The 23,786-nt window shown below is 37.9% G+C and overlaps 1 protein-coding gene across 2 annotated transcripts in view; it reads right to left on the bottom strand.

The window, feature by feature from the left end:
• LOC128701090 (uncharacterized) overlaps nt 1–23,786 on the bottom strand; it is a 99,837-nt gene that overhangs the window by 35,659 nt on the left and 40,392 nt on the right. For both annotated transcript variants that reach the window (XM_070100628.1, XM_070100630.1), the window contains exon 3: nt 17,607–17,918. In XM_070100628.1, the coding sequence (XP_069956729.1) occupies nt 17,607–17,918 (312 nt within the window). The remainder of the gene's footprint in view (nt 1–17,606; nt 17,919–23,786) is intronic.

Raw genomic sequence — 23,786 nt, 5'->3', positions numbered from 1 at the left:
CCAACTGACTTCCTGACCAAGGGTGTTGCCGTTTAGTGCCCCACCAATTACAAGTTCCGCCGCTCGCTACTCCCCCACCCTCATCCCCCATGCATCCATGCTGCCCTTCACCCATCACCCCACAGCTGGCGCCCTCCCACCCCCACGATATCAGCAATGTCACAAGTAGTCGCGGGTTCCCAGGAATCTTCACGACAGAGCCAAAGCTGTCGTTCACGAGGCATCTGCCGGGTGTGCCACAGGGAATCCTGCACTCAATCCCACATCTGGCAACATCCGTGCACACAATGGATGTCTAGGCTCCAGGAGAGCTCCAAATGAGAACAACCAACAGCCTCCCCCAGCAGACAGGGCTGACAGCTACCGTGACTTCACCTCTACAGAGGACCTCAAATCTGCAATCAAATTAACATCCACCAGGACTCTGACACACATCCCCAAAGCAGCTCGCCCTCAAGCTGCTAGCAAATTCACTGACCTTCTGAAGAAAGTCAACGATGCTCCTTCAAACAACAGATCCTGGCACAACTTGCTGCTTTTTGGCAATGCCTGTTTGGCTGTCCCACCAAGGAGGGACAAGTCACTAGCAACACATGTTATTAGGGCAATAAATGCATTCCCAAGGGATGACAACCTCGTCCGTCTCCCCCCTAGGGCGACAAACACCCGCCGGGCAAATGCCAACAACAGGACACCCGACACCTCAAAAATCAGAGCCCAAATTAGCAAAAAAATAGAAGAGGGTAATACTATTGGAGCTCTGAGACTTATAACCAGTGAGGATACCATCGCTCCCAAGGACGTCAGCACGGCGCAAGCTCTGAAGGACAAACATCCACCCAGGGCTCCCAGTACCAACATTGACCTCCCTGACATTGCAGCAGGCGTAGAACATCTAACCTTACAGGATGCTGATGTGTATAAAGCTGCTATGTCATTTCCACAGGGTTCAGCAGGAGGTTTCACCGGTTTAAGGCCTCAACACTTAAAACAAATACTCAATCCAGCACTTGGTGAGGTTTCAGAGAGGCTGCTGTCTGAACTCACCAAATTTTCCAACCTGTGCCTGGCTGGCGGTGTCCCAGAGGCCATCAGACCCTTTTTCTTTGGTGCCTCATTGTGTGCCCTCCGGAAAAAGGATGGCGGAATCAGGCCCATTGCAGTGGGTAACACCCTTCGGCGCCTAGTCGCCAAGGCTGCAGTAAGAAGGGTGAGTCAAGAGGCTGCTGCAATGCTGAAACCAACTCAGCTCGGTTTCGGCGTTCAACAGGGCTGTGAAGCAGCTGCCCATGCAGCACGAGTATATATCAAAAACATGTCCTATGAAAAAGCCTTGGTCAAATTGGACTTTTCCAATGCTTTCAACTCAGTCAGAAGGGATGCTGCTCTCCAAGCAGTTTATAGAAACTTCCCTTCCCTTTATCCCTTCATAGAATCGTGTTACAGTGTGACTTCCAAACTATTGTTTGGGGACCATGAAATTGACTCGTGTGAGGGCGTGCAACAGGGGGACCCTCTCGCCCCCTTTCTATTTTGTTTGGTCATCAAGGAAGTCACGGAGGCACTCTCCAGCGAGCTCAATATCTGGTTCCTGGACGACGGTACCCTGGCTGGCACAACAGAATCTCTCCTAGAGGACATCAGTAAAATTAAAGACATGGGAGAAAGCCTGGGCCTTTCTTTAAACCCCACCAAATGTGAAATAGTTTCTACCAATCAACAGATGATCCAGAATATTAGTGCCGTTTTACCAGGAGCACGAGCCATTGATCCAGCCAATAGCACTCTCCTCGGTGCTCCTCTTGGGTCCAATGCCATCGATCTGATCCTAGGAAAAAAAGTCTCAGACCTCCGGACGATGGAAAGCAGGATGAAAGACATTGACACACACGATGCCTTCTACCTACTCACCAGGTGCCTGTCAATCCCAAAACTTACCTATTTTCTGAGATGCTCCCCAGCCTTCAGCAGTCCAAAACTCAAGGAATATGACTCTCTCCTGAAGGCCATGCTAGAGAGTGTATTGAATCTTTCCCTTGATGATGGACAGTGGTTGCAAGCCTCACTTCCGGTCAGGCTTGGAGGGCTAGGAGTACGCAGATCCTCCCAGATTGCTCTACCAGCTTTCCTGTCCTCTTCCATTGCATCAAACGAGTTGATAAGACAAATTCTTCCTGACACCCTCAGTGACTCAGCAGGAATAGAAGACCCTAGCTATGCCAGTGCCATCACCGAATGGGAGACTCTTGCTGCTCCAGCACCAAACCCTAGTGCAGCACTGGCTCACAAACAGTCAAGCTGGGATGGCCCAATTGCTGAAAAGGTGCTTGCCAACATTCTCAGGGCTGCAACATCAGATAGGGAGATTGCCCGTCTCCAGGCTGTGAGTGCACCTCACTCCGGGGACTTCCTCCAAACAGTTCCCATATCGGCAATGGGAACGCGACTCGACCCTAAGACCCTCCGTATTGCAGTGGCTCTGCGCCTTGCTGCCCCAATTCACACAGAATATATGTGTATTTGCGGCGAAGTGCAAGCAGACCAATACGGTCTACATGGTCTTAACTGTTCCAAAACCAAGGGCTGGCATGCAAGACACAATGAGGTCAACGACATCATTAAGAGAACCCTTGCTACAGCTGGATGCCCTGCCGAGAGGGAGCCACGATCCCTTGCAGCAAACAATACCCACAACCCAGCAAACCGCCCCGACGGGATCACCATCTATCCTTGGAAGAATGGCAAGCTCTTAGCATGGGACTATACCTGTGTGTCCACACTGGCTGACACCTATATCCATCACAGTGTGGGGCGACAGGGAGGAGCTGCTGACCACAGGGAGGAGTACAAGATCAGCAAGTACAGGGACATTAGCCAACAGTATCAATTTGTCCCAGTGGGATCAGAGACCTTGGGATCATGGGGAAAAAATGCCACACGTTTCCTTAAAGAATTGGGTTCCAGACTCATCGACACCACCAGGGACCCAAGGGCAGCCACTTTCATGTTCCAGCGCCTCAGCGTCGCCATCCAGAGGGGAAATGCTTGCTGCATACTTGGCTCACGTCCAGCCTCGGAGGAGCTGGAGGAAATTCATGATCTTTGATACATTGTGCCATTGTATTCATGTTTATGTTTTTTTCTGTAAATGTATTTTGTTTATTAATAAATGTTCACATAGAATAAAAAATATATAGGGGGTGGTAGGAGAAGAAAATATTCAAACAGCTCCGGGGAGAACCTTGAGTTTTCCCTGAGGTACGTTTATTGTCTTCTCTGAGGATGAGGGTCCCCAGTCCAGCTATAGAGGTGGTACTTCCCTATATTGTTAAATATATATATATATATATATATATATATATATATATATATATATATATATATATATATATATATATATATATATATATATATATATATATATATATATATATATATATATATATATATATATATATATATATATATATATATATATATATATATATATATATATATATATATATATATATATATATATATATATATATATATATATATATATATATATATATATATATATATATATATATATATATATGCAATAAGTTCACAGTAAACAGGTGATTTCAAAATATGCAAAACAACCACTCTGAAAGAATAGAGAAATTCCAAGCGCTTTCGTGACTACTCACATTATCAAGGAACTATGAAAGTGAAGCATCCAAGGAAGCTATATAAGGGGTTCGGCCAGCACCTCACTATCAGATCCCACAACGGTTAAACACGTGACGCGCCGAGCCTACTTGGATAGGTCCTTTGCAAAACTCACCCCCAAACTATTCTACCCAAGAAAATTTAAAAATTATTTGTCCAGTGTATTATTAAATTCTTCCCAAATTCTATTAATTATAAATGGATCTAATTTATATAAACCAAAGGAAATATTCATATTATTGTCAAAACTGCTTTTTATGAAACAAGATTCAATTATATTCCTGTCGACCATGGACTTGCTTGATACTACTTTCTCAACTTTTTGAAAATCAATTGGATGGTTAAAATCTCTTACATGAATAAATAGAGCATTGGAATCTTGTCCAGTTCTAATGCTATATTTATGTTGTTTTAATCTTAGTTCGAGATTTTTACCAGTTTGACCGTAATAAACTTTATCGCAAATTTTACAAGGAATCTTATAGACACATCCGTCAGCATTTTGGGGGGAATTCTTTATCAAAAGTTTTTTTTACTGTATCAAGATTTTTGAATACAACTTTAATATTAAAAGTCTTAAGAAGAGAAGGCATATCAACCAAGTTTTCATGGTAAGGGAGAACCAACATATTTTTAGTTGAATAAGGCTGGTTGTCCCTTTTTGGATTGTAAAAAGTATTTCTAGCAACTTTAAAAGATTTATCAATTACATTTCTTGGGTATTTTAAATCATTACCTATTTCATAAATTTTGGATATTTCCTCATCTATGAACTCAGGACTACAAATTCGTAAAGCTCTCAAAAACATTGATGAGAAAACAGACAATTTGACTCTATCTTGATGCGAGGAATAATAGTGGACATAGGAACAGTTATTTGTAGGTTTTCTGTAAATTTTAAATTTGAATTCATTATTACCCTTAGTAATTAAAACATCTAGAAAAGACAATGAGTTATTTTCTTCAAACTCAACAGTAAAGTTTATAGAATGGGCTCTTATCTCTTAAGCTATTTAATTTTCCAAGAAAATGGTGTATATCTACATTTTTGGGCATAAGACACAAAATATCATCAACATATCTGAACCATTTAGCTCTATTAGGGAGGATTGTGTTAAGCAACCTTGTTTCAAAAAATTCCATGTATAGGTTACTAAGAACAGGTCAAAGAGGATTTCCCATTGCCATACCAAACTTCTGAGTGTAAAACTTATCATTAAATACAAATTTTGCATCAACAATGCAAAGTTTAATAAGTTTAATGATAGTAGGAACTGGCAATGGTAAATCATAGTTAACTAGTTCTTCAGATAAGAAACTTAATAAATCATCAACAGGAACTTTCGTAAACAATGAAGTAACATGAAAACTAACCATGTTAAAATCATTTAAGTCAGTCAAGGAGCTTAATTTATCAACCAAGTCTATGTTGTTTTTAACATTAAAGTTAGAAATTTTGCCAACAATAGGGCTCAAAATATCAACAAGCCATTTGGATAATTTATATGAAACTGACCCTATGGAGCTAATAATTGGTCTGACTGGATTCCCTGGTTTGTGTGTTTTTATAGATATACACCATTTTCTTGGAAAATTAAATAGCTTAGCCCATTCTATAAACTTTACTGTTGAGTTTGAAGAAAATAACTCATTGCCTTTTCTAGATGTTTTAATTATTAAGGGTAATAATGAATTCAAATTTAAAATTTACAGAAAACCTACAAATAACTGTTCCTATGTCCACTATTATTCCTCGCATCAAGATAGAGTCAAACTGTCTGTTTTCTCATCAATGTTTTTGAGAGCTTTACGAATTTGTAGTCCTGAGTTCATAGATGAGGAAATATCCAAAATTTATGAAATAGGTAATGATTTAAAATACCCAAGAAATGTAATTGATAAATCTTTTAAAGTTGCTAGAAACACTTTTTATAATCCAAAAAGGGGTAACCAGCCTTATTCAACTAAAAATATGTTGGTTCTCCCTTACCATGAAAACTTGGTTGATATGCCTTCTCTTCTTAAGACTTTTAATATTAAAGTTGTATTCAAAAATCTTGATACAGTAAAAAAACTTTTGATAAAGAATTCCCCCCAAAATGCTGATGGATGTGTCTATAAGATTCCTTGTAAAATATGCGATAAAGTTTATTACGGTCAAACTGGTAAAAATCTCGAACTAAGATTAAAACAACATAAATATAGCATTAGAACTGGACAAGATTCCAATGCTCTATTTATTCATGTAAGAGATTTTAACCATCCAATTGATTTTCAAAAAGTTGAGAAAGTAGTATCAAGCAAGTCCATGGTCGACAGGAATATAATTGAATCTTGTTTCATAAAAAACAGTTTTGAAAATAACATGAATATTTCCTTTGGTTTATATAAATTAGATCCATTTATAATTAATAGAATTTGGGAAGAATTTAATAATACACTGGACAAATAATTTTTAAATTTTCTTGGGTAGAATAGCTTGGGGGTGAGTTGTGCAAAGGACCTATCCAAGTTGGCTCGCCGCGCGTCACGTGTTTAACCGTTGTGGGATCTGATAGTGAGGTGCTGGCCGGACCCCTTATATAGCTTACTTGGATGCTTCACTTTCATAGTTCCTTGATAATGTGAGTAGTCACGAAAGCGCTTGGAATTTCTCTATTCTTTCAGAGTGGTTGTTTTGCATATTTTGAAATCACCTGTTTACTGTGATCTTATTGCATATATATATATATATATATATATATATATATATATATATATATATATATATATATATATATATATATATATATATATATATATATATATATATATATATATATATGTATGTATATATATATATATATATATACATTTGTATATATATATATATATATATATATATATATATACATATATATATATATACATATATGTATATATATATATATGTATATAGATATATATGTATATATATATATGAAATGTGTATATATATATACATATATATATATGTATATATATACATATATGTATATATATATATGTATATATATATATATATATATATATATATATATATATATATATATATATATATATATATATATATATATGTATATATATATATATATATATATATATATATATATATATATATATCTATATATATATAATATATGTCTATATATATAGATATATATATATATATATATATATATATATATATATATATATATATATATATATATATATATATATATATATATATATATATGTATATATATATATATATATATATATATATATGTATATATATATATATATATATATATATATATATATATATATATATATATATATATATATATATATATATATATATATATATATATATATATATATATATATATATATATATATATATATATATATATATATATATATATATATATATATATATATATATATATATATATATATATATATACATATACATATATTATATATATATATATATATATATATATATATATATATATATATATATATATATATATATATATATATATAGATATAAATATATATATATATATATATATATACATAAAACCATATATATATATATATATATATATATATATATATATATACATATAACCATATATATATATATATATATATTTATATATATATATAATTATATATATATATATATATATATATATATATATATATATATATATATATATATATATATATATATACATATATATATATATATATATATATATATATATATATATATATATATATATATATATATATATATATATATATATATATATATATATATATATATATATATATATATATATATATATATATATATATATATATATATATATATATATATATATATATACATATATATATATATATATATATATATATATATATATATATATATATATATATTATATATATATATATATATATATATATATATATATATATATATATATATATATATATATATATATATATACATATATATATATATATATATATATATATATATATATATATATATATATATATATATATATATATATATATATATATATATATATATATATATATATATATATATATATATATATATATATATATATATATATATATATATATATATATATAATATATATTATATATATATATTATATATATTATTTTTTTTTATTTTTTTTATTATCACACTGGCCGATTCCCACCAAGGCAGGGTGGCCCGAAAAAGAAAAACTTTCACCATCATTCACTCCATCACTGTCTTGCCAGAAGGGTGCTTTACACTACAGTTTTTAAACTGCAACATTAACACCCCTCCTTCAGAGTGCAGGCACTGTACTTCCCATCTCCAGGACTCAAGTCCGGCCTGCCGGTTTCCCTGAATCCCTTCATAAATGTTACTTTGCTCACACTCCAACAGCACGTCAAGTATTAAAAACCATCTGTCTCCATTCACTCCTATCAAACACGCTCACGCATGCCTGCTGGAAGTCCAAGCCCCTCGCACACAAAACCTCCTTTACCCCCTCCCTCCAACCCTTCCTAGGCCGACCCCTACCCCGCCTTCCTTCCACTACAGACTGATACACTCTTGAAGTTATTCTGTTTCGCTCCATTCTCTCTACATGTCCGAACCACCTCAACAACCCTTCCTCAGCCCTCTGGACAACAGTTTTGGTAATCCCGCACCTCCTCCTAACTTCCAAACTACGAATTCTCTGCATTATATTCACACCACACATTGCCCTCAGACATGACATCTCCACTGCCTCCAGCCTTCTCCTCGCTGCAACATTCATCACCCATGCTTCACACCCATATAAGAGCGTTGGTAAAACTATACTCTCATACATTCCCCTCTTTGCCTCCAAGGACAAAGTTCTCTGTCTCCACAGACTCCTAAGTGCACCACTCACTCTTTTTCCCTCATCAATTCTATGATTCACCTCATCTTTCATAGACCCATCCGCTGACACGTCCACTCCCAAATATCTGAATACGTTCACCTCCTCCATACTCTCTCCCTCCAATCTGATATTCAATCTTTCATCACCTAATCTTTTTGTTATCCTCATAACCTTACTCTTTCCTGTATTCACCTTTAATTTTCTTCTTTTGCACACCCTACCAAATTCATCCACCAATCTCTGCAGCTTCTCTTCAGAATCTCCCAAGAGCACAGTGTCATCAGCAAAGAGCAGCTGTGACAACTCCCACCCTGTGTGTGATTCTTTATCTTTTAACTCCACGCCTCTTGCCAAGACCCTCGCATTTACTTCTCTTACAACCCCATCTATAAATATATTAAACAACCACGGTGACATCACACATCCTTGTCTAAGGCCTACTTTTACTGGGAAAAAAAAATTTCCCTCTTTTCTACATACTCTAACTTGAGCCTCACTATCCTCGTAAAAACTCTTCACTGCTTTCAGTAACCTACCTCCTACACCATACACTTGCAACATCTGCCACATTGCCCCCCTATCCACCCTGTCATACGCCTTTTCCAAATCCATAAATGCCACAAAGACCTCTTTAGCCTTATCTAAATACTGTTCACTTATATGTTTCACTGTAAACACCTGGTCCACACACCCCCTACCTTTCCTAAAGCCTCCTTGTTCATCTGCTATCCTATTCTCCGTCTTACTCTTAATTCTTTCAATTATAACTCTACCATACACTTTACCAGGTACACTCAACAGACTTATCCCCCTATAATTTTTGCACTCTCTTTTATCCCCTTTGCCTTTATACAAAGGAACTATGCATGCTCTCTGCCAATCCCTAGGTACCTTACCCTCTTCCATACATTTATTAAATAATTGCACCAACCACTCCAAAACTATATCCCCACCTGCTTTTAACATTTCTATCTTTATCCCATCAATCCCGGCTGCCTTACCCCCTTTCATTTTACCTACTGCCTCACGAACTTCCCCACACTCACAACTGGCTCTTCCTCACTCCTACAAGATGTTATTCCTCCTTGCCCTATACACGAAATCACAGCTTCCCTATCTTCATCAACATTTAACAATTCCTCAAAATATTCCCTCCATCTTCCCAATACCTCTAACTCTCCATTTAATAACTCTCCTCTCCTATTTTTAACTGACAAATCCATTTGTTCTCTAGGCTTCCTTAACTTGTTAATCTCACTCCAAAACTTTTTCTTATTTTCAACAAAATTTGTTGATAACAGCTCACCCACTCTCTCATTTGCTCTCTTTTTACATTGCTTCACCACTCTCTTAACCTCTCTCTTTTTCTCCATATACTCTTCCCTCCTTGCATCACTTCTACTTTGTAAAAACTTCTCATATGCTAACTTTTTCTCCCTTACTACTCTCTTTACATCATCATTCCACCAATCGCTCCTCTTCCCTCCTGCACCCACTTTCCTGTAACCACAAACTTCTGCTGAACACTCTAACACTACATTTTTAAACCTACCCCATTCCTCTTCGACCCCATTGCCTATGCTCTCATTAGCCCATCTATCCTCCAATAGCTGTTTATATCTTACCCTAACTGCCTCCTCTTTTAGTTTATAAACCTTCACCTCTCTCTTCCCTGATGCTTCTATTCTCCTTGTATCCCATCTACCTTTTACTCTCAGTGTAGCTACAACTAGAAAGTGATCTGATATATCTGTGGCCCCTCGATAAACATGTACATCCTGAAGTCTACTCAACAGTCTTTTATCTACTAATACATAATCCAACAAACTACTGTCATTTCGCCCTACATCATATCGTGTATACTTATTTATCCTCTTTTTCTTAAAATATGTATTACCTATAACTAAACCCCTTTCTATACAAAGTTCAATCAAAGGGCTCCCATTATCATTTACACCTGGCACCCCAAACTTACCTACCACACCCTCTCTAAAAGTTTCTCCTACTTTAGCATTCAGGTCCCCTACCACAATTACTCTCTCACTTGGTTCAAAGGCTCCTATACATTCACTTAACATCTCCCAAAATCTCTCTCTCTCCTCTGCATTCCTCTCTTCTCCAGGTGCATACACGCTTATTATGACCCACTTCTCGCATCCAACCTTTACTTTAATCCACATAATTCTCGAATTTACACATTCATATTCTCTTTTCTCCTTCCATAACTGATCATTTAACATTACTGCTACCCCTTCCTTTGCTCTAACTCTCTCAGATACTCCAGATTTAATCCCATTTATTTCCCCCCACTGAAACTCTCCTACCCCCTTCAGCTTTGTTTCGCTTAGAGCCAGGACATCCAACTTCTTTTCATTCATAACATCAGCAATCATCTGTTTCTTGTCATCCGCACTACATCCACGCACATTTAAACAACCCAGTTTTATAAAGTTTTTCTTCTTCTCTTTTTTAGTAAATGTATACAGGAGAAGGGGTTACTAGCCCATTGCTCCCGGCATTTTAGTCGCCTCATACGACACGCATGGCTTACGGAGGAAAGATTCTTTTCCACTTCCCCATGGACAATAGAAGAAATAAAAAAGAACAAGAGCTATTTAGAATAAGGAGAAAAACCTAGATGTATGTATATATATATATGCATGTGCGTGTCTGTGAAGTGTGACCAAAGTGTAAGTAGGAGTAGCAAGATATCCCTGTTATCTAGCGTGTTTATGAGACAGAAAAAGAAAACCAGCAATCCTACCATCATGCAAAACAGTTACAGGTTTTTGTTTCACAGTCATCTGGCAGGACGGTAGTACTTCCCTGGGTGGTTGCTGTCTACCAACCTACTACTATATATTATATATATATAAATATATATATATATATATATATATATATATATATATATATATATATATATATATATATATATATATATTTATATATATATATATATATATATATATATATATATATATATATATATATATATATATATATATATATATATATATATATATATATATTATTTTTTATGATACCACTGGCCGATTCCCACAAAGGTAGGGTGGCCCGAACAAGAAAAACTTTCACCATCATTCACTCCATCACTGTCTTGCCAGAAGGGTGCTTTACACTACAGTTTTTAAACTGCAACATTAACACCCCTCCTTCAGAGTGTAGGCACTGTACTTCCCATCTCCAGGACTCAAGTCCGGCCTGCCGGTTTCCCTGAACCCCTTCATAAATGCTACTTTGCTCACACTCCAACAGCACGTCAAGTATTAAAAACCATTCGTCTCCATTCACTCCTATCAAACACGCTCACATACGCTTGCTGGAAGTCCAAGCCCCTCGCACGCAAAACCTCCTTTACCCCATCCCTCCAACCTTTCCTAGGCCGACCCCTACCCCGCCTTCCTTCCACTACAGACTGATACACTCTTGAAGTCATTCTGTTTCGCTCCATTCTCTCTACATGTCCGAACCACCTCAACAACCCTTCCTCAGCCCTCTGGACAACAGTTTTGGTAATCCCGTACCTCCTCCTAACTTCCAAACTACGAATTCTCTGCATTATATTCACACCACACATTGCCCTCAACCACACTTTACCAGGTATACTCAACAGACTTATCCCCCTATAATTTTTGCACTCTTTTGTCCCCTTTGCCTTTATACAAAGGAACAATGCATGCTCTCTGCCAATCCCTAGGTACCTTACCCTCTTCCATACATTTATTAAATAATTGTACCAACCACTCCAAAACTATATCCCCACCTGCTTTTAACATTTCTATCTTTATCCCATCAATCCCGGCTGCCTTACCCCCTTTCATTTTACCTACTGCCTCACGAACTTCCCCCACACTCACAACTGGCTCTTCCTCACTCCTACAAGATGTTATTCCTTTTTGCCCTATACACGAAATCGCAGCTTCCCTATCTTCAACAACATTTAACAATTCCTCAAAATATTCCCTCCATCTTCCCAATACCTGTAACTCTCCATTTAATAACTCTCCTCTCCTATTTTTAACTGACAAATCCATTTGTTCTCTAGGCTTCCTTAACTTGTTAATCTCACTCCAAAACTTTTTCTTATTTTCAACAAAATTTGTTGATAACATCTCACCCACTCTCTCATTTGCTCTCTTTTTATATTGTTTCACCACTCTCTTAACCTCTCTTTTTTTCTCCATATACTCTTCCCTCCTTGCATCACTTCTACTTTGTAAAAACTTCTCATATGCTAACTTTTTCTCCCTTACTACTCTCTTTACATCATCATTCCACCAATCGCTCCTCTTCCCTCCCGAACCCACTTTCCTGCAACCACAAACTTCTGCTGAACACTAACACTACATTTTTAAACCTACCCCATACCCCTCTATTACAACCCAGGAATCCAAATGGCCTGTTATCCCGGGTGTAATGGGAGCAAAATAAACACAGCAGAAAAAGTTTAGACTTATATTATCCTTCACCAATTTAGAACAGCAATATGTACACTATGTACAGTGATAAGTATAGTGCACTCCACGGTAAGCAAGGCAGAAATAGAAGCCACAAGATAGCAGACCGTGGTTCAACCAGCTCTAGAATGGGAATGACAAGGGCAGACAGGAGAGCGGTACCCACATAACCTCTGCGATTGCCAAAACCATCTTCTTATTGGCTAGAACCTGGTCACTAGTTGAACGACGGGGCCCCATCATCAACTCTTAGCAACCTGGTTCGCTGGTTGGGGGAGATAGCCTGTAAATGAGGGTGTGTACATGCGCCGAATGAAGGTTACGTACTCTTTGCATGCCACACCTTTCGACTCCATTGCCTATGCTCTCATTAGCCCATCTATCCTCCAATAGCTGTTTATATCTTTCCCTAACTGCCTCCTCTTTTAGTTTATATACCTTCACCTCTCTCTTCCCTGATGCTTCTATTCTCCTTGTATCCCATCTACCTTTTACTCTCAGTGTAGCTACAACTAGAAAGTGATCTGATATATCTGTTGCCCCTCTATAAACATGTACATCCTGAAGTCTACTCAACAGTCTTTTATCTACCAATACATAATCCAACAAACTACTGTCATTTGGCCTACATCATATCTTGTATACTTATTTATCCTCTTTTACTTAAAATATGTATTACCTATAACTAAACCCCTTTCTATACAAAGTTCAATCAAAGGGCTCCCATTATCATTTACACCTGGCACCCCAAACTTACCTACCACACCTTAAAACTAAACCCCTTTCTATACAAAGTTCAATCAAAGGGCTCCCATTATCATTTACACCTGGCACCCCAAACTTACCTACCACACCCTCTCTAAAAGTTTCTCCTACTTTAGCATTCAGGTCCCCTACCACAATTACTCTCTCACTTGGTTCAAAGGCTCCTATACATTCACTTAACATCTCCCAAAATCTCTCTCTCTCCTCTACATTCCTCTTTTCTCCAGGTGCATACACGCTTATTATGACCCACTTCTCGCATCCAACCTTTACTTTAATCCACATAATTCTTGCATTTACACATTCATATTCTCTTTTCTCCTTCCATAACTGATCCTTCATCATTACTGCTACCCCTTCCTTAGCTCTCTCTCAGATACTCCAGATTTAATCCCATTTATTTCCTCCCACCGAAACTCCCCTACCCCCTTCAGCTTTGTTTCGCTTAGGACCAGGACATCAAACTTCTTTTCATTCATAACATCAGCAATCATCTGTTTCTTGTCATCCGCACTACATCCACGCACATTTAAGCATCCCAGTTTTATAAAGTTTTTCTTCTTCTCTTTTTTAGTAAATGTCTACAGGAGAAGGGGTTACTAGCCCATTGCTCCCGGCATTTTAGTCGCCTCAAACGACACGCATGGCTTACGGAGGAAAGATTATTTTCCACTTCCCATGGACAATAGAAGAAATAAAGAAGAACAAGAGCTATTTAGAAAAAGGAGAAAAACCTAGAAGTATGTATATATATATGCATGTGCGTGTCTGTGAAGTGTGACCAAAGTGTAAGTAGGAGTAGCAAGATATCCCTGTTATCTAGCGTGTTTATGAGACAGAAAAAGACTCCAGCAATCCTACCATCATGTAAAACAGTTACAGGTTTCTTTTTCACAGTCATCTGGCAGGACGTTAGTACTTCCCTGGGTGGTTGCATGTATAGTCCCTTTATATAAAGGGAAAGGGGACAAAAGAGATTTTAAAAATTATAGAGGAATAAGTTTACTGAGTATACCAGGAAAAGTTTACGGTAGGGTTATAATTGAAAGAATTAGGGGTAAGACAGAATGTAGGATTGCGGATGAGCAAGGAGGTTTCAGAGTGGGTAGGGGATGTGTAGATCAAGTGTTTACGTTGAAGCATATATGTGAACAGTATTTAGATAAAGGTAGGGAAGTTTTTATTGCATTTATGGATTTAGAAAAGGCATATGATAGAGTGGATAGAGGAGCAATGATGCAGATGTTACAAGTATATGGAATAGGTGATACGTTATTAAATGCTGTAAAGAGTTTTTATGAGGATAGTGAGGCTCAGGTTAGGGTGTGTAGAAGAGAGGGAGACTACTTCCCGGTAAAAGTAGGTCTTAGACAGGGATGTGTAATGTCATCATGGTTGTTTAATATATTTATAGATAGGGTTGTAAAAGAAGTAAATGCTAGGGTGTTCGGGAGAGGGGTGGAATTAAATTATGGGGAATCAAATTCGAAATGGGAATTGACACAGTTACTTTTTGCTGATGATACTGTACTTATGGGAGATTCTAAAGAAAAATTGCAAAGGTTAGTGGATGAGTTTGGGAATGTGTGTAAAGGTAGAAAGTTGAAAGTGAACATAGAAAAGAGTAAGGTGATGAGGGTATCAAATGATTTAGATAAAGAAAAATTGGATATCAAATTGGGGAGGAGGAGTATGGAAGTGAATGTTTTCAGATACTTGGGAGTTGACGTGTCGGCAGATGGATTTATGAAGGATGAGGTTAATCATAGAATTGATGAGTGAAAAAAGGTGAGTGGTGCGTTGAGGTATATGTGGAGTCAAAAAACGTTATCTATGGAGGCAAAGAAGGGAATGTATGAAAGTATAGTGGTACCAACACTCTTATATGGGTGTGAAGCTTGGGTGGTAAATGCAGCAGCGAGGAGACGGTTGGAGGCAGTGGAGATGTCCTGTCTAAGGGCAATGTGTGGTGTAAATATTATGCAGAAAATTTGGAGTGTGGAAATTAGGAGAAGATGTGGAGGTAATAAAAGTATTAGTCAGAGGGCAGAAGAGGGGTTGTTGAGGTGGTTTGGTCATTTAGAGAGAATGGATCAAAGTAGAATGACATGGAAAGCATATAAATCTATAGGGGAAGAAAGGCGGGGTAGGGGTCGTCCTCGAAAGGGTTGGAGAGAGGGGGTAAAGGAGGTTTTGTGGGCGAGGGGCTTGGACTTCCAGCAAGCGTGCGTGAGTGTGTTAGATAGGAGTGAATGGAGACGAATGGTACTTGGGACCTGACGATCTGTTGGAGTGTGAGCAGGGTAATATTTAGTGAAGGGATTCAGGGAAACCGGTTATTTTCATATAGTCGGACTTGAGTCCTGGAAATGGGAAGTACAATGCCTGCACTTTAAAGGAGAGGTTTTGGATATTGGCAGTTTGGAGGGATATGTTGTGTATCTTTATATGTATATGCTTCTAAACTGTTGTATTCTGAGCACCTCTGCAAAAACAGTGATAATGTGTGAGTGTGGTGAAAGTGTTGAATGATGATGAAAGTATTTTCTTTTTGGGGATTTTCTTTCTTTTTTTGGGTCACCCTGCCTCGGTGGGAGACGGCCGACTTGTTGAAAAAAAAAATTAAACCTCATGCAATAAACTTTACAGTAGATCATCATAGACTGCCTTAGGCATGATTGATCATTGATGACCAGGATATGTCCACCATTGTGGTGCTGGGGTGGCTAACTAGGTACTGGATCTGTATCACATATCAGAGCACTGGTTGATGGCCTGGGTGAGATTACCTCATACCTAGGAAACCAGACCATCAGACCGTCACCTGCCTCAGGCAGGTGACGGTCTGGTTTTTCTTATAGGATGTATGAGTCAGATTGTTCTCTTACTCTCTGCAATTTTATTCATTACCCAGTTTAACTGATTCTTGAATATTGTACATAGTGTATAAAATAACATGTACTTTCTATGTTACACACAATCTACTTGTGTATTCTTTATTTATTATCTTAGATCGGCCTTAGATTGTGTTATACGTTAATATATAGTATAGCCAGGCACTGTAGAGCGTTGAAAGAGCTTTTGTTCTTGATATTCGTCATATATACCATTTTGTCATGAGTTAGCAGTGAATGAATATCTTAATAAGTTTTTAACACACATTACAAAAGTACTGTAAATGAACAGAAAACACATTATGTTAGCAAAGACTTTTATACCAGGCATTGAGAGCATCTCTGAGGTAGGTGTAGTATACCAGGAGAGAGTTCCGGGAGTCAACGCCCCCGCGGCCCTGTCTGTGACCAGGCCTCAGTAGTGTCAAGTGTTTCAGTCAAGTGAAACATTTAGGTATTAAAACATTTCCGTACAGAACACAAATATATTTTGGCTACAAAAACACCATTATTCATGGAATAATACGCAGGAGAGAAGATTAAAAGGGAAAATTGTCTCAACATATATAAAAGTAAAAGGGAAATAACATGGAATTCATTACTGTCTGCTTTCAAGTTCAATCTTTACGGATCTGTGGCATAGGTATGGACTGAAAAATTGTGCAAATAAAAGCTTTTCCTGCAAACCTCTTCTTAATTATTGTCAGCATAACGCCCTTGAGTGCCATCCATGACTGTCATATAGTAAAAACATTGTTATATCATTTGCACTTAACACAGACTGCTAATATACAACACAAAATCGTCAAACATACCCTGGTGAGGTAATTGCTCACTTCACTAGTGACCCCTGTGGCTCGCCAGGCTACCTGGAAGGGAACCAGGCCGAAGTGCTTGGCTGTCAGGGAAGCGCCATTATCCAGAAGGCGCCTCAAGATGTTCAGTAAGTTGTAGGTGATGGCCAAGTGAAGTGGACTGCAATAGGTCGACCCAGGAGACACTAAGGGTGCCTTTGAGGATAGCAACTGTGCCACATTCTCTTCGTAAATTCTTTTATTCTTTGCTTTCGATGCTGAATATATTGCTTCTATTAAGTGATGATACAGACGACCCTGCTCCATCCAACTCTGAAAGATGTCAGTGTATAAAAGAGTCCAGTTTTAAGTTTATTAAATCACAAAATATCTATAGAACCCCGTAAGTTACTGTAAATAAATATCAGCAGTTTATTGGTAGATAAAAATGCGGTGTCTTTATAACAAATAAAAGTAAGGGACACATGGTCCAAATTAAATTACTGGGAAGAACAGCAGTTACTAACATTTTTGGGTCGTACCCCTAATAGCCATTGGCCCTTATGCAGTGTAGTAATTTTATCATTCTTTTCTGTATATTCTCTAATGAATTTATATTCATTCTGTAGTATAAAGACCAAAACTGAGCTCCATAATCCAAGTGAGGTTCTATTTAAATTCATTCTTCTAGTTATTTGTTTTAGGATTTTGCATTTATCTACACTTAACTACGTCCGCCACTTTTCTGACCATGACATGAGCTTGAGTAAGTCCACCTGAAGTACAATGGCATATTCCTATTATTCTGCCTATTTCAGTCTCATGGGCAAATTTGTTCAATCATTTGTTATTCTTTCGTCAAGGTCATAAATGTGACTTACGAACAACAATGGACCTAAAACTGATCTTCGTGGAACACCACTTACGGCTGATACATACTCAGATTCCACTCAATTTATGCAGACTGTTTCCTATTCAGAACTTTTCCGCCAATACCCTGAGCTGCCACTTTCTTTAAGCCTTTTGCTTGGTATTCTGTCAAGCAATATCGTAATCTTTATCATCATCACCTGACTCATTTATTTTAATTAAATTTATAAGGTAATAAAGGCTACCCGTGAATCCATGTTGAAAATGATAAATTAAATTATGCTCATCAAGGCGGCTTTTTACAAAGTCAGTTACAGGAGTAATTTGATGGGAACGACCTATACCCTACTTCAAAAATAGGAATTACAATAGCCAAGTTCCACATCTCAGACACAATACATGTTTGGGGATATTTATTAAAAATAGTTAATGTCACACATAGTTCCGTTTTGCACTTTTTAAAACCCCAGAAAAAAAGATCATCGGGTTCTGGAGAATTATTTTGTTACAATCGATCATTGTATTCAATTATCATATCCCTGGTGATCGTTATAATATATTATTTAATTATTCAGTCCCATTAGAATACTTAATTACTGGGATATCATTTGTCTTCTTGGGTGAAAACTGATAAGGAATAACTGTCAGAAACGAGGCACATTTCTTTCTCGTTGTCAGTAAGGTGTCGAGAGTTACGCTGTCAGTAAGGTGTCCAGATGAAGATTGAGACACTTATGCAGCATATGGGAATCTTTATTCAGGAAACGTTTCGCCACACAGTGGCTTCATCAGTCCAATACAAAGAGGAAGGCGTAAGGAGAGGAGGAGTATGAGGTAATCAGTCCCTCAGCCTGGAGTCGATGTGTTCAGTCCATCAACTTCGACTAGTGGATGGTACCACTATGACCCTGCCTCCGTCTGCTTCACGTCACCTCACTACAGTATATAAGCCACGTCTACGGCCCTATGCTGTACATTCTACAAGATTGATGGACTGAACACATCGACTCCAGGCTGAGGGACTGATTACCTCATACTCCTCCTCTCCTTACGCCTTCCTCTTTGTATTGGACTGATGAAGCCACTGTGTGGCGAAACGTTTCCTGAATAAAGATTCCCATATGCTGCATAAGTGTCTCAATCTTCAACTTGTCGGTTTTTCAAACCATTCATCACAAGGTGTCCAGAGTTACGATGTCAGAAAGGTGTCCAGAGTTGCGTTGTCGGTAAGGTGTCCAGAGTTAAATTGTCAGTAAGGTGTTCAGAGTTACGTTGTCAATAAGGTATCGAGAGTTACGTTGTCAGTAAGGTGTCCAGATTCACGTTGTCAGTAAGGTGTTCAGAGTTACGTTGTCAGTAAGGTGTCCAGATTCACGTTGTCAGTAAGGTGTTCAGAGTTACGTTGTCAGTAAGGTGTCCAGAGTTACGTTATCATTAAGGTGTCCAGAGTTACGTTGTCAGTAAGGTGTCCAGAGTTACGTTGTCAGTAAGGTGTCCAGATTCACGTTGTCAGTAAGGTGTTCAGAGTTACGTTGTCAGTAAGGTGTCCAGATTCACGTTGTCAGTAAGGTGTCCAGAATTACGTTGTCAGCAAGGTGTCCAGAGTTACGTTGTCAGTAAGGTGTCCAGATTCACGTTGTCAGTAAGGTGTTCAGAGTTACGTTGTCAGTAAGGTGTCCAGAGTTATGTTGTCAGTAAGGTGTCCAGAGTTACGTTGTCAGTAAGGTGTCCAGAATTACGTTGTCAGCAAGGTGTCCAGAATTACGTTGTCAGTAAGGTGTCCAGAGTCACGTTGTCAGTAAGGTGTCCAGAGATAATTCTAAGTGGACATAAGTTTTAACAAACCATACCACAGGTGGGGCTAGAACCCGCGGTCTGGAGTTTTGTGACTCTCTGATCGCGGGTTCTAACTCCACCCGTGGTATGATTTGGGTTCTTTTCGGTATAATTTTTATTCTCTTATCAACTTAGTTTCTTAGTCTTGTTTAGCCTTTCTTATCCCTTGTTTAATATGAATATATTAATTCATCTGACTAAGTCTCCTTTCCATTCATTTTGAAACAAATTTAATCGACTTGATTTCTCAACAGGACCGGTGGCCTGGTGGCTAAAGCTCTGGCTTCACACGCGGAGGGCCCGGGTTCGATTCCCGGCGGGTGGAAACATTTCAACGCATTTCCTTACACCTATTGTCCTGTTCACCTAGCAGCAAGTAGGTACCTGGGTGTTAGTCGACTGGTGTGGGTCGCATCCTGGGGGACAAGATTGAGGACCACAATGGAAATAAGACAGCCTTCGATGACGCGCTGACTTCCTTGGGTTACCCTGGGTGGCTAACCCTCCGAGGTTAAAAATCCGAGGAAAATCTTATTTTATGTTGATAATAAACAAACTTAAACTAAGCAACACAATTTTTATTTTGTAATGGTAATATTGTGTTCTATTGTCTTTTCTGATGTCATTGAGTCTATTTTATGGATCAAGAGCCACAGCAAGACTAATGCTGTAACTATGATGTCACTGATGCTGTAACTATGATGTCACTGATGCTGTAATTATGATGTCACTGATGCTGTAACTATGATGTCACTGATGCTGTAATTATGATGTCACTGATGCTGTAACTATGATGTCACTGATGCTGTAATTATGATGTCACTGATGCTGTAATTATGATGTCACTGATGCTGTAATTATGATGTCACTGATGCTGTAACTATGCTGTCACTGCTGCTATAACTATGCTGTCACTGCTGCTATAACTATGCTGTCACTGATGCTGTAACTATGCTGTCACTGCTGCTATAACTATGCTGTCACTGCTGCTATAACTATGCTGTCACTGCTGCTATAACTATGCTGTCACTGCTGCTATAACTATGCTGTCACTGCTGCTATAACTATGCTGTCACTGCTGCTATAACTATGATGTCACTGCTGCTATAACTATGCTGTCACTGCTGCTATAACTATGCTGCCACTGCTGCTATAACTATGCTGTCACTGCTGCTATAACTATGCTGTCACTGCTGCTATAACTATGCTGTCACTGCTGCTATAACTATGCTGTCACTGCTGCTATAACTATGCTGTCACTGATGCTGTAACTATGATGTCACTGATGCTATAACTATGATGTCACTGCTGCTATAACTATGCTGTCACTGCTGCTATAACTATGCTGTCACTGCTGCTATAACTATGCTGTCACTGCTGATATAACTATGCTGTCACTGCTGCTATAACTATGCTGTCACTGCTGCTATAACTATGCTGTCACTGATGCTGTAACTATGATGTCACTGATGCTATAATTATGATGTCACTGATGCTATAACTATGATGTCACTGCTGCTATAACTATGATGTCACTGATGCTGTAACTATGATGTCGAAAGTTAAGACACATGTGCAACATCTGGATATCTTTATTGTAGTAGACGTTTCGCCATCCAGTGGCTTTATCAATACAGATTCTAGGACATAAAAGGAAGACAGTAGAACTATATACAAAAGATGAGGTAATCAGTCCCTCGGCCTTGGAGTTAGTGTTCACAGCTTCATGGTGGAGGAGAATCTGGAGCAAAGACAAGAAGACTGGCGGTTTATATAGGCGTCAGTGGATAGGGACGGGCAGCAGACGAGGGCAAAGTCACTGGTCGGCGGGATTCCCCAGTGGAAGTAGGTCCTTCCCAAGGAGATGGGTTATGTCCTAGAATCTGTATTGATAAAGCCACTGGATGGCGAAACGTCTACTACAATAAAGATATCCAGATGTTGCACATGTGTCTTAACTTTCATATTGTCGGTATTTTATACCTTTCTTGCACAACTTGTCAGACACTGCAACATCATGGAATCTTGGTTCAGAGGACATCTACAAGACCTTCTTCACGGCTGCTGCAACTAACCCATCTCTTTGGGAAGGACCTACTTCCACTGGGGAATCCAGCCTACCAGTGACTTTGCCCTCGTCTGCTGCCCGTCCCTATCCACTGACGCCTATATAAACCGCCAGTCTTCTTGTCTTTGCTCCAGATTCTCCTCCACCATGAAGCTGTGAACACTAACTCCAAGGCCGAGGGACTGATTACCTCATCTTTTGTATATAGTTCTACTGTCTTCCTTTTATGTCCTAGAATCTGTATTGATAAAGCCACTGGATGGCGAAACGTCTACTACAATAAAGATATCCAGATGTTGCACATGTGTCTTAACTTTCATATTGTCGGTATTTTATACCTTTCTTGCACAACTATGATGTCACTGATGCTGAACATAATTCTGAAAGTGACATAGATTCTCCAGAGAGTCAGAAAGTGAAGATAAATATAATCTTGAAGAACTTGAGGAATTACCGATAAATTTCTTCTGTCAAACTGACACCAAATTCTTAATATTTCCTTTTTGTATAATTTCATACTGAATAAGAAATTTTAAATATATATATATATATATGAATTATATTTAAAATTTTGAGATATTGTATTTCGGAAATTGTTTAAATGTCTTCCATTAGGTGGGCGTTTCACTTCTCATTTTTTTGGATTTTTTTTAGAAATTTTTTGAAAAAAAAATTCATTAATAAAGAGATTAAATAAGAACATAAGAACATAAGAAAGAATGAACACTGCAGCAGGACTACTGACCCATGGGGAGCAGGTCCATGTCCCCCCTCCCCTCGGATTAGCCCAATGACCCACCCAGTCTGGTTACCTCCACTCAAGGATGGAGCACTGCACCAGACCCAGCAGCACATGCTAGTCAGGTCCAACTCACACCCACCCACACCCACTCATGTATTTATCTAACCTATTTTTAAAATTACACAACGTTTTAGCCTGAATAACTGTACTCGGGAGTTTGTTCCACTCATCCACAACTCTATTATCAAACCAGTGTTTTCCTATATCCTTCCTGAATCTGAATTTTTCCAACTTGAAACCATTGCTGCAAGTCCTGTCTTGGCTGGAAATTTTCAGCACGCTATTTACATCCCCTTTATTTATTCCTGTTTTCCATTTATACACCTCGATCATATACCCCCTAATTCTACGCCTTTCGAGAGAATGCAGATTCAGGGCCCTCAGTCTATCCTCATAGGGAAGATTTCTGATACATGGGATCATCTTTGTCTTCCTCCTCTGTACGTTTTCCAGAGCATTTATATTCATTCTGAAAGTTCCAATACATAAAATGTTGTAGTGTAACATCAGTGTCTCTTTGATTTCTTGATATCAATAGTAATACAATTACCAGTTATGTTATATATCTTACTGAATTTCAGCAAATATTGGAAATAATTTCCCATCATTTGTGATAACACCTGCG

The sequence above is a fragment of the Cherax quadricarinatus genome, chromosome 73, assembly GCF_038502225.1.
Source record: "Cherax quadricarinatus isolate ZL_2023a chromosome 73, ASM3850222v1, whole genome shotgun sequence".
Lineage (NCBI taxonomy): Eukaryota > Metazoa > Arthropoda > Malacostraca > Decapoda > Parastacidae > Cherax > Cherax quadricarinatus.
This window is presented reverse-complemented; position numbering and strand designations above follow the sequence as displayed.